The sequence below is a fragment of the Phoca vitulina genome, unplaced genomic scaffold, assembly GCF_004348235.1.
Source record: "Phoca vitulina isolate PV1807 unplaced genomic scaffold, GSC_HSeal_1.0 scaffold24, whole genome shotgun sequence".
Lineage (NCBI taxonomy): Eukaryota > Metazoa > Chordata > Mammalia > Carnivora > Phocidae > Phoca > Phoca vitulina.
In genome coordinates this window covers 10,101,185-10,114,395 of record NW_022589727.1, presented here as the reverse complement: position 1 = coordinate 10,114,395, position 13,211 = coordinate 10,101,185, and the positions used below count along the sequence as shown (strand labels likewise).

Sequence of the window (13,211 nt, the reverse complement as noted above, 5' to 3'; positions counted from 1 at the left end):
CATACCTCAATATCATAAAAGCCATCTGTGAAAAACCCACAGCGAATATCATTCTCAATGGGGAAAAACTGAGAGCTTTCCCCCTAAGGTCAGGAACGCAGCAGGGATGTCCACTATCACCACTGCTATTCAACATAGTATTAGAAGTCCTAGCCACAGCAATCAGACAAAAAAAGAAATAAAAGGCATGTGATCTATTCTGGAGAATGTTCCATGGGCACTAGAGAAGAACGTGTATTCTGTTGCTTTGGGATGGAATGTTCTGAATATATCTGTGAAGTCCACTGGTCCAGTGTGTCATTTAAAGTCTTTATTTCCTTGTTGATCTTTTGCTTAGATGATCTGTCCATTTCAGTGAGGGGGGTGTCAAAGTCCCCAAATATTATTGTATTGTTGTCGATGTGTTTCTTTGCTTTTGTTATTAATTGGCTTATATAATTGGCTGCTCCCATGTTAGGGGCATAGATATTATTTACAATTGTTAGATCTTCTTGTTGGATAGACCCTTTAAGTACGATATAGTGTCCTTCCTCTTCTCTTATTACAGTCTTTGGTTTAAAATCTAATTTGTCTGATATAAGGATTGCCACCCCAGCTTTCTTTTGGTGTCCATTAGCATGGTAAATGGTTTTCCACCCCCTCACTTTCAATCTGGGGGTGTCTTTGGGTCTAAAATGAGTCTCTTGCAGACAGCATATCAATGGGTCTTGTTTTTTTTATCCAATCTGATACCCTGTGTCTTTTGGTTGGGGCATTGAGCCCATTTACATTCAGGGTAACTATTGAAAGATATGAATTTAGTGCCATTGTATTGCCTATGAGGTGGCTTTTACTGTATATTGTCTGTGTTCCTTTCTGGTCTATGTTACTTTTAGGCTCTCTCTTTGCTTAGAGGACCCCTTTCAATATTTCTTGTAGGGCTGGTTTCATGTTTTCAAATTCCTTTAGTTTCTGTTTGCCCTGGAAGCTTTTTATCGCTCCTTCTATTTTCAATGACAGCCTAGCTGGATATAGTATTCTTGGCTGCATATTTTTCTCATTTAGTGCTCTCAATATATCATGCCAGTCCTTTCTGGCCTGCCAGGTCTCTGTGGATAGGTCTGTTGCTAATCTAATATTTCTACCATTGTAGGTTACAGATCTCTTGTACCGAGCTGCTTTCAGGATTTTGTCTTCGTCTCTGAGACTCGTAAGTTTTACTATTAGATGTTGGGGTGTTGATCTATTTTTATTGATTTTGAGGGGGTTTCTCTGTGCCTCCTGGATTTTGATGCCTGTTTCCTTCCCCAAATTAGGGAAGTTCTCTGCTATAATTTGCTCCAATATAACTTCTGCCCTCTCTCTCTTTCTTCTTCTTCTGGGATCCCAATTATTCTTATATTGTTTCATTTTATGGTATCACTTATCTCTCGAATTCTGACCTCGTGATCCAGTAGTTGTTTATCTCTCTTTTTCTCAGCTTCTTTATTTTCCATCATTTGATCTTCTATATCAGTAATTCTTTCTTCTGCCTCATTTAACCTAGCAGTTAGAGCCTCCATTTTTGATTGCACCTCATTAATAGCCTTTTTGATTTCAACTCGGTTAGATTTAGTTCTTTTATTTCTCCAGAAAGGGTTTCTCTAATATCTTCCATGCTTTCTTCAAGCCCAGCTAATACCTTTAAAATCATCATTCTGAACTCTAGTTCTGACATCTTACTAATGTCCATATTGATTAGGTCCCTGACAGTCGGTACTGCCTCTTGTTCTTTTTTTTGAGGTGATTTTTTCTGTCTTGTCATTTTGTCCAGAGGAGAATAGATGAATGAGAGAACAAAATGCTAACAGGGTAACAACAACCCCAGAAAAATATACAGTAAACGAAGAAGAAAAGACCTGAAACTGGGGGAAAAGAAAGGGAAAGAAAAAAAAGTTTTTTTAAAAAAAAAATTAAAAATTTTTAAAAATTTTAGAAATTAAAAAAAAAAAAACCAGAATATGATCAAATATGATCAAATATGATCAGGCTCGTGATCAGTGCCACACACTAGATTTTGGGCATATTTTGGTCTGTTAGAAGAAAGTGCCTCCCAAAATTTTAAAGAAAGAAAAACTTATATATGTACAAAAATAAGGGTAAATATGATGAAGGGATGGAATATGACTGTAAAGATGAATTTATAAAGGATTTTATAAAAGGAATTGATAAGGAGTTGGTTGAAAAAAGAAAGAAGAGGATTTAAAAAAAAAAGGGAGAGAATGTGTTCAGGCAGGAGATTAGAACAAAGCCATACACTAGAAATTTAGGGTATATTTTGGTCTGTTAGAAGAAACTGTATCCCAAAATTTTAAAGAGAGAACAACTTATATATATATACCAAAAATAAGGTTAACTACTATGAAGGGATAGAATATAACTCTAAAAATGAAAAATAAAAAAGATTTTTAACAAAAGGGATTGATAAGATGTTGATTGAAAAAGGAAAAAAGAAAAAAGAAAAAAAAGAAAATTAAAAATATTTGCCATGAAAGACTAAAGAATCAGGGGGGTAAAGGCCATGAATTCTATGTGTTGTATTTCCCTAGTGCTGGAGTTCTGCCATTCTCAATGATTGGTAAACTTGGTCTAGGCTGGCTGTTCCTGCTGATCTTCTGGGGAAGGGGCCTGTTGCCGTGGTTCTCAGATGTCTTTGCTGGAGGCAGAATTGCCCCGCCCTTGCCCGGCCGGGCTAAGTAATCTGCTCGGGTTTGCTCTCGGGAGCTTTTTTTCCCTGCAAGCTTTCCATACAGCTTTGGAGGACGAGAGTGAGAATGGCGGCATCCCAGTCTCCACCCAGAGGAGCCAAGAGCTCAGGGCCCCACTCCTCAGTGCGCCCCCAGAGAAAAGCAATCACTCCCATCTTCCCGGTCTCCGGCCTTACTCCATGCTCACTGTTTCTATCTCTGGCACACAACCCCGTTTGGAGTCTCCAAACCCAGCAGATTCCTGGGGGAGGAAGGAGAGTCTTCCCGGATCTGCTGCTTGTTCAGTCCCTACTTCCAGAAAGTGGTCGCTTTTCTGTTCAGAGAGTTGCTGCTATTATTTTCTTCAATCTCCTGTTGCATTCCTAGGTGTTCAGAATGGTTTGATCCCTATCTAGCTGAATTCCTGGGACCAGACGAAATTTAGACCTCCTACTCCTCCGCCCATCTTGCTCCTCCCCAGGCAAAAGTAAATTCTTAGCAAAAATATGCAAAACATAAAAGATATGAGTGTTGAAAAAGTAAAAATATGATTGACGATAGCACTAGTCAAATAACTATAATATATAAGAATGATTTAAATTTATCCAAAAAGAATAACCAAATAAGAATTATACAGAAAAATTGCAAACAGATACGTTTTTTTACTGAGAAAAAAAACTTTTTGTGATCGAATTATAGTTATGTTTCTGCATGGAATTGCACATGATGACTTTAAGACAAAAATTATTACTAGAATTAAAGGACACTTTATAATGGTAAGAGGGTCAATCCATCACGAAGGTATAACAATTATAAACATATACAAACTTAACAAGAGCCTCAAAATGAAGTAAAAGCTGACATAATTGAAGAAAGAAATAAACAATTCAACAATAGTGGGAGACTTCAACTGCCTAATTTAAATAATGGATGAAACAACTAGACAGAAGATAGACAAGTAAACAGTTTTGAAAACATGATAAACCAACTATACCTAAGAAACAACTATATAATATTTCACTAAGAACAGAAAACACATTTTTTTCAAGTGCATATGGAACATTCTCTATAATAAAGCACATATTATGCCATAAATAAGTTTCAATACATTTGAATAGTGTTGAAATCACAAAAAGTATCTTCTTTGACTACAATGTTAAAAATAGAAATCGATAACCAAAGAAAATTTGGGAAATTTTCAAATATGTGAACTTTAAACACAATCCTAAATAAATAATGGGTCAAAAAAGAAATCACAAGGAAACGAGAAAATACTTTGAGATGAATAAAAACAAAAAGACAACACAACTAGACACATAAATTTAGTAAAATCAATGGTCAGAGGGAAATATGTAGTTATCTATGCCTATATGAAATAAAAGAACTTTGGTCACATTCTAAGAAAAAGGGCAAACTAAATCCAAAGATAAAGAAAAATATTAGGATATAAATCCTCACAAAATACTAGCCAAATCCAACAGCATAAAAAAAAAAGGATTATGCACCATATCCAAATGAGATTTATCCTAGAAATGTTCCGACATGTGAAAATCAATGAATGCGATATACCAATTAACAGAATAAAGGGAAGAAACCACACAAGCATTTCAATAGATGCAGAAAAAGTATTTGACAAAATTCAATCCCATTTATGGTAAAAACACACAACAAAAGAGGAATAGAGAGAAGCGTCTTCAACAGGATAAAGAACCTCTGTGAAAAATCCCCAGCAAACATCACACTTTATGGTAAAAAATAAAAGTTTCCCCTAAGGTCAGGAAAAAGACAAGCATATCTATACTTCGCCACTTCTTTTCAATACTGTTCTGGAGATTCTAGCCACAGTAAGCAGACAAAAAAATGAAATAAAAAGAATCAAAAAGATGCTTTTTGATTGGAAGTAAAATTAACAAAAGTGCAAGACTTCTTCACTAAAATCTACAAAACATTGTCAAAAAAAAATTAATGCCTAAGTAAATACAGAGGTACCCTGTATGAGTATTCTGGAAGACATAATCTTGTAAAGATGCTCAAATCCCTAAAATTGGTCCACAGATTCAATGTAATTCCCATCAAATTCCAACAGCCTTTTTTTCCCCCCAGAAATTGTCAAACTGATCCTAAAATTCACATGGAAATGCAAGAGACTCAGATTAGACAAAAAGAACAGTGTTGTAGAAATCATACTTCTAGCTTTAAAAATTACTACAAAGCTATAATACACAGTATGGTACTGGCATAAGAATGGACCTGTAGATCAATGGAGTAGAACTGAGATTCATCAAATAAACCCATATTTATGGTCTGTTGATTTTTACAAGGGTGCCAAGACTATTCAATGAGAAAAAAAAAAAGTCTCTTTTTCAACAGATGGTACTAGGGCAACTGGGGATATACAGGTAAAAGAATGAATTTTGACTCCTACCATAAATCATATACAAGAATTAACTCAAAATGCATCATAAACTTAAATGCAAGAGCTAATACTATAAAAACTCTTGGAAGAAAACAGAGGTGTAAATATTTGTGACCTTGGATTAGGCAATAGTTTCTTTGATGTGACATCAAAGGAACAAGCAATTTTAAAAATTAGATCAACTGGCTTCATCTAATAAAATTTTTTTGTCCTACAAAGGACGTTATCAAGAAGATGAAAATACAACCCCTACCATGGGTGAAAACATTTGCAAATCGTGTATTTGGTACAGATCTCGTTTCTGAAATACGTAAAGAATTCCTACAACTCAAGGATTTAAAAAAAAAAAAGACAACCCAGTTTTAAAATGGCAAAAGATTTAAACAAACATTTCTCCAAAGATAAACAAAAGGCCAGTATGCACATATAAAGATCTTCCCATGATTAGTCATTAGAGAAATGCAAATCAAAACCACAATGAAATGTCACTTCACACCCAGTAACAGTAGCTACCATAATTTTAAAAAAACAAAAACAAAAAAAGCAAACAAGAAACAGAATATAACAAGCCCTGACAAGGGTGTGGAAAAACTGGAATCCTCATATACTGCCGTTTGGAATGTAAAATACCGCAGCTGCTATAGAAAAAAATTTGGCAATTACTCAGAAAGTTAAACATCAAGTTACCAAATGACCCAGCAAGTCCAGTCCTAAGTGTATACCCAACAGAAATAAAAACAGATGCCCATAAAAGCTTGTATTCAAACACTCATAAGAACATTATTCATAATAGCCCCAAAGTGGAAACCCAAATATCCATCTAGTGATGAATGTATAAACAATACGTGGAATATTCATACAATGTAATGTTATTCAGCCATAAAACGGAACCCTGACAAAATTCTAGTTTAATAGAAGACAGACACACAAAGACAAGTATTTCACAAATTCATTCATATGGAATGTCCAGAATGGTGTCCCATCCGGCCTCCCCCAACCCCCACTGGCCAAATAAATCCTAGTTGTGAGGGCATTTCTGTTACCTCTGAAATCTTGAGATAAATACTGAAAGAAACGGCATCAGAGCTTATGCTCAGCGATGGCACCGTATGCGCCCCAGAAAGCTGTCAGGCTGCGCCTCACGGCGCCCCAACAGCCTGCGGGAACCCTCAGAGGAACGCGACTGCTCGCGGCCGCGGTCCATTGAAGGCAGGGCGCAGGCGCTGCCGGGAGGTCCGCCCACAATTTGTCCCGGAAGTTGTGGGGCTGAAATGCCCTCGTGCAGCGCTTTGCGCTTGTGCGTCTCCACCACGACCTGGTGGGGGCGGGCGCTGTGATCAAAGGGGTCCCTGAGCAGGAGCTGCCGGTGGCCAAACACGCAGTGGGGGAAGACCTGGTCGCCCGGTGGGACCACGGGTCGACGGTAAAGTAAAGGACTCCTTGAGGAGCAGTAGGCCTTCACGATAAACATGGAGGTGCCAGCCACCAGGGACTCCTTGAAGATGTGACCCTCCTCCCTGTTGAGGAACCTGTAGAGGCCGCCAGCCACTTCCCCCGGTCCCCGGAGCTCCACAGGTTGGATGGGCACCTCCCGGTGCCAGCTGTCTGTGCGCTGCGCTAAAGGTGGTGCCACGCCATGGCGTGATCCGGATGGCATCCTTGTACGGCGGCACATCGCAGATGTCAAAAGACACGCCTCCTCGCACATTCTCCTGGCATAGCAGCCCTTCTGGAATCCCGCCACCATGGTATCCTTGATTTTGTTGAGGTACTGTACAGTCCTGGTGATGTTGAAGATGTTGGGCCGGTGCCATCCGCCCCTGAGCACCAGATCTTGCGGGTCTAGGCCAGTCTAGGCCAGGTTCCACTCATACTTTTCGGCCCCACAGTGGCCTGCTGCTTCAGTTACTTGCGGGCGCACACCTCGCCCTGGTTGCTGTCCTCTGCCAGGTGGTCGTGGAAGGGCCACACCTTCACGTACAGCAGATTGTGCTGGTTTGGGGATTTGGACAGGCAGAGCACCTTTGACTCTGGGTCGGATTTCTTGATAGGGATGCCAGTGTAGACCTCCTCCAGGTTTTTCAGGCAGGTCTCCTGGTGCAGCTCACTGGCACCGGCGATTGTGTGCTTCCAGGATACACTGCTCAGTGATGCACGGCTCTGTGGGGTCCGACTTGGCTGGCCAGCTGCCTCGGCCCCTCCACCAGCTTGAGTAGGTCTGCAGTGTTCTTAGCCTCCCCCGTGAAAGTGATGACAAACCGTATACTGAACTTCATCACCTGCGTGTTGTGGGTGTCCTCCAGGGTGGTGATGGTACCAGTTTTCAGCAGGAATTAGTCAACGCACACTAGACCTATGATATTCCCAACAAGGTACATAGGTTTGTGGTTGCCAGGGGCTGGGTGGAGGGGGAATAGGGAGTGTCTGCTAATGGTATAGGGCTTCTTTTAGGGGTTATGAAAGTATTCTAGAATTAAATAATGTTGATAGTTACTACACAACCTTTTGATTATACTGAAAACACTGAATTGTGCACTTTAAAGAGGTGAATTTTATGATATGTGAATATAAGTTTTTAAAAAGTTAAACAATATTACCCAGAACAGCGTTTAGTAAGCTGCATGCTGTGTAAATCTCTGCTTCAAATGAGTCTGATTGGACAATCCAGTCCTTTTTATAGTATCTATGATATCTCAAGGGAAATTTGTAACTTTAAATAATGATATTAGAAAAGAAAAGATCTAAAAACTAGTGATCTAAGCATCCAGATTAAAAATATGTGAAAAAAGGGCGCCTGGGTGGCTCAGTTGGTTAAGCGACTGCCTTGGCTCAGGTCATGATCCTGGAGTCCTGGGATCGAGTCCCGCATCAGGCTCCCTGCTCGGCAGGGAGTGTGTTTCTCCCTCTGACCCTCCCCTCTCTCATGTGCTCTCTCTCTCTCTCTCATTCTCTCTCTTTCAAATAAAAAAAAAAAAAATCTTTAAAAAAAAAAAGAATATGTGAAAAAACAAACCCAAAGAAAGTAGAAGGAAGAGAAGGGGTAATATCTGAAATTAATAAAATAGAAAACAGACCAACAACTACAAAAAACTCTAGAGATAGTTAAAAAGATCAGAAATTACCACTTTGAAGAGTTTAGCACAGATAAACACATCTGGCAAAATTGATCAAGACAAAGAAGACACAAATACAATATTATGAATATAAAGGAGGAATAACTGAATGTAGAGAGATAGAAAAGTAAAAGATATTAGTAGTGTTGTATCAGTATATTTAAAATTTAACCAAATGAAAAAATTCTTAAAAGAAAAAATTATAACTTGCCAATAGTGAATTAAGAATAAACAGAAAGCCTAACTAGTCCTATAACCAATAAATAATTAATATCAATAGTTTGTGTCTCTAAAAATTAAGACATAAGTTCAGGTAAACATTCAAGAAAATTAATTAAAATATTATTTTTTTCAGAGAATAGAAAATGAAGAAACATTTCCCCAATCCAATTGTGAAGTCATAAATACCTTGCTAACAAAAGCAGATTAAAACAAGGTAAGTAAAAAAACTTAGGGACCAATGTTACTCTAGAGCATAGATGCAAAAATCCTAAACAAATGACTATTCAATCAAATCCAGCAATATATGAAAACAAAATTAAAAAAATAAATTTGTCCCATGAATGAAAAGTTTAACAATTGAAAATCTATGCAACTCATTAAATTTAAAGATTAAAGAAGAAAAACTTAATCACAGAAAAATTTCAATAGATGTAGGAAAAGCATTCATAAAATTCAATACATATTCATAATTTATAGTATGTTATAAAGATAACCTCAAAAATACCATCACATGTAATGGTGAAACATTAAAAGTCTCACTTTAAAAATCAGGAACAAGAAGATAAATGTGCATATTTTTATTGCTTCATTTAATAAGGTTCTGAAGGATCTAGACTAAGCAATAGAAGAGGGAAAGTGATAAAATTATAATGGGAAGAAAGTAAAAATCAAACCTCATTATTTTCAGATGATCTGACTTATTAGTGAATTAATAAGACAGTTAAAATTGTAATATGAGATTAAAAGTATAAAAATATATATGTATAGTATCAGCATGTTTATATATAATGTACAAAACTAAATGTGATTTGGGAGAGGTGAGAAAACTCGGTTCTATTTCTTCATGTGGGTCATGAGTGCACAGATAATTTTATCAGTATTCTTTATACTTTACATATATGTTACAGGTATTTTTAATGTACAAAATATTTCCTATTACAACAAAGAAGACACTAATCTGTAAAAAAAAAAATAGCACAGCCTCTGCCTGTTGTATGGAATACAAGAAATAGAAAAACTAATGCAGTATCAGTATCATAATTCAAATAAATATGTGATACTGCCATGAAATGCAGTTTTGTACTTAATGAAAATATTGCCTAAAAATCACAACATTACAGGTGGTAAGTTTGTAAAAAGGTACTGTTAATTTTAATAGAAATTATTATCCCGGAGCTAACCATTTGTAAACATGAGTCATCTGAAAATACTGTTGGTCAGCGTGTTTAATATCTGAATGTGACTTGTCAGAACAATTTGGAAACATTTAATAATTTGTTTTATTATTTATTTCAGCTGAGAGCACAGAATAATTATCCAATTCTGTATGTTTATTTATAGTATAATAATTTTAATATGACCACAGTAGTTTCATGATGACTGACACAACATAAGGAAAGGATTTATTTTTGATGTTAAGAAAAGTATTGTGGCGAATGTCATCTGGTGGAAGTTAATAAATAAGACCTCACACTGTGTTCTTATGATATTAATGACAGACTTAATGACAAACATTTTCAAAGGTTGGTACATAATTAGGTTCGGTACATCATCCAGCAAAGATTGCTTTGGGCTTAAAAGTTTGAAATCTGCCAAGACATAGCAATAAACACTGAGGTCTGATAGATATCTGTAGTTTGAACGTAGACATCTCAATGCTTTATTTGAGAGCTGAATGTTCTCTGTAGTGGTTGGTTGATTTACACACAGAATGGGGAGCTTAATGATGGTATGATGCCAAAGAGATAGAAGTTAATTTTAATCCGTAATCAGTATTTATGCCAGCATTCCAAATATTAGTTCTAATGTCATTTAAATACAAATATTCTAAACTTACTAAGGAAATACCAAAAGACAGTTGATTAACGTATTAGTTTTACAATTCATATGCAGGTACAGAAATAATCTATATCATAGAACACTCAGATTCCATCAAATAATGTGGTATGTGGTTATATTTGTGTATATCTCTCCATTGCATAGACTAAAGACAGGTGGCCTGCCTTTCTTAATACGATTAACTTTTTACTGATGTACCACATATAGGAGTTTTTGCTTGCAAATCAGTGTAGACTGGTCAGTTTCTGTTGAAATTCAAAATAAATAGACTTTGTCAGGTCATTCAAAGGGAAACCACCAGCTTAGATCTCAAAAGTCTTGGAACAAACTATTAGTTTTTAATTAACATTGTAATCCAAAAAGTTTGAAAAGTTCTTTTCCAAGTATTTAAACAAGAGATATGTACAAGTATGATTTGATTATCTTCTTTCCAAATTGTATCTTTGGGAAAATTGTTTTAAGTGAATAACCTGGTCCATATTGCTAATCTGAGATTGAAATCAGTTTCCAAAAATGAAATTTTTTTGCTTAAACTGCAGTACATAAACACCACAACCGTGAAATGACATGATTTTTTTCAACTAAAATTGGTAGAGTGAATAAAGAGTTAAAAACCAATATTATTGAAATATTGTAAAAGTAAAATGTGGTGATGAATACTAAAATCCTACTCAAGATTGGTAATTCTACATGAAAACCCTTGTGCAATATCCTCAACCATGTTTGGAATTACTAAATGATTGCTTTCTTCTGTAACCCCAAATAAAATTGTGGTAGCTAGATTAAAATAATAGTACCAATAAGTTTTTCCTTCCAGTGTTCCCCTTCCTTTCCAGTATGACTTTGTAGCATCCATCATCAAAAAATGGACTTTAACCCCTTGCCCCTTAACTCTGGGCTGGTCCTGTGACTTTGGCCAATAAAATACAACAAATGGTAGTGTGCCAGTTTTGAGCCTTGGCCTCAAGAAGCCTTGTGAGCTTCTGTTCCTTCTCTCAAGCCATGGATCAAAGCTACTGGAAGACTAGGAGAGACACCATGGTGCAGAAATGAATCAGCCCAGTTTTCCCAGCCAAGGCCATAGGCCTGTGAAAGATCAAACCCCAAATGAGCAAAATTAGCAGGGGTGATTAGTTGACCTATGGCTTACTACAGATGTATGAGTGAGCCATCCCGAGCCTACCTGAGATTAGCAGAACTATCGAGCACACTCCTGCATAGGTGAACTAAAATGAATGTTTATGATGCTGAATGCACCTGCATTTTTTGGTTGGTTATTATGCAGGATTAGTGCAACAATGGATAACTTGACTATCAATGAACTACAGAGACTATTGTTCCCAGTTAAAGTACTCACGGCAAAATTCTATACCGAGGATTGGCAAATGTTTTCTATAAAGGACCAGATAGTAAAAATTTTAGGTTTTGTGGGCCATAAGCAATCTCTGTTGCATAGTCCTCTTTGTTTCTTTTTGTTCCCCTCTTTTCATTTCATTTCTTTTCTTTCTTTTTTGTTTTTACAACTCTTTACAAATGTGAAACCATTTTTAGCATTTAGGCTGTAGAAAAAGGGCTGTTGTCCAAATTTGGCCCATGGGCTGTAATTTGCTGACCTCTGTTCTATATCATGCAGAGACATAATATTGCTAACAAAATGCACAGTAAAAAATGTTGGGGTTCAGAATGCAAAGTAATGCAATAAAATCTAATAAAATTTACAAAATAGAATTATCAAGTATTTTTCAGTTTTAATTTTGTGTTGTCTTCATTGGGTGCTGGTAAAATTTTAATAACTAGCTGTTACCAACCAGACAGTTTCAAGCAATCACTGGAGTAGAGTTGAGATGTATGTAAATGGCTCACATGAGTCAGTAGGAGCCGGCTTTGTTATACTACCTATACATTGTACTGCCTATACTTTAGTTCAGTAGTAATTATAAAAAAATTAATTATAATCCAGACAGGGGTTTTCCTTAAACTGACTTACTCATTTCATTTACCTCACCTTCGTGATCCCAGTAAGGTTTGATTGTGTGACCCTTTGTCCTGGAGAAGACTACTATCTTTGTAGCTAACTTCTATGATTTACTTAATTGTATTTACTGATGATGTAGTTTCAAAGAAAATCACTTAATGATAAACTTACCTTTCTTGGCTTGATCATCTTCAGTGTTAGAACAGGAAATTGTCTTTTCAGGCATGGTTATTTACAATATTTTGAAACCTAATTAGAAAGAAAGATCTTTAAATGTCATGAATCAAGAGTAATATATATTTAAATTCATTAAAAGTTGTCAATTCAAGAACTGATAGTGTCAGGATAGGTTTCTAATAGTAGATACGAATATATAAAAATCAATACTAAATTATGTTAAAAATGTAAGGAAATCCAACAGTATACTCTTCTTCTAATAAGAACTATTATGATCCTTTTTGGGAACACCAAATATAAAAATCCACATTAAAAAGGAATCTTAGATTCTCTGCTTTGCTGGTTACTTAAACAGACATCTGGCCTGGAGACTAGATTTTTTAGCATTTATCATTGTAATTGTGGACTCTAAGCCCTATGGAGATTCTGGAACCTCTAATGCTTAATTTCCTATGATAAAGTTAAACCTTACCATTATCTCTTCTTTACTTTCCTTCAGTTCCTTTTTTAAACATTTTATTATGGAGAAAGTCAAATATATACAAAGGTGAGAGTATAATGGGTCTCTATGTCCTTCAACCAATTTCAACTAGTGGTCATTCTGAATTCTGTATACCCATCCACTGCCCTGTCTAACCTACTCTGATCACAGTTAAGCAACTCTCAAATGTCATATTATTGCATTTGTAAATATTTCAAGAATTTTTTTAAACATAGCAATAATAGCAAAATATAATTAAGACAATAATACTGTCTTAATATCA

General features: G+C 36.2%; 1 protein-coding gene across 1 annotated transcript in view; it reads right to left on the bottom strand.

The window, feature by feature from the left end:
• The window catches only part of CCDC178 (coiled-coil domain containing 178), a 414,615-nt gene extending 402,119 nt beyond the window's left edge, over positions 1-12,496 (bottom strand). The window contains exon 1 of the mRNA XM_032421225.1: positions 12,442-12,496. Within this exon, the coding sequence (XP_032277116.1) occupies positions 12,442-12,496 (55 nt within the window). The remainder of the gene's footprint in view (positions 1-12,441) is intronic.
• Positions 12,497-13,211: the final 715 nt, after the last annotated feature.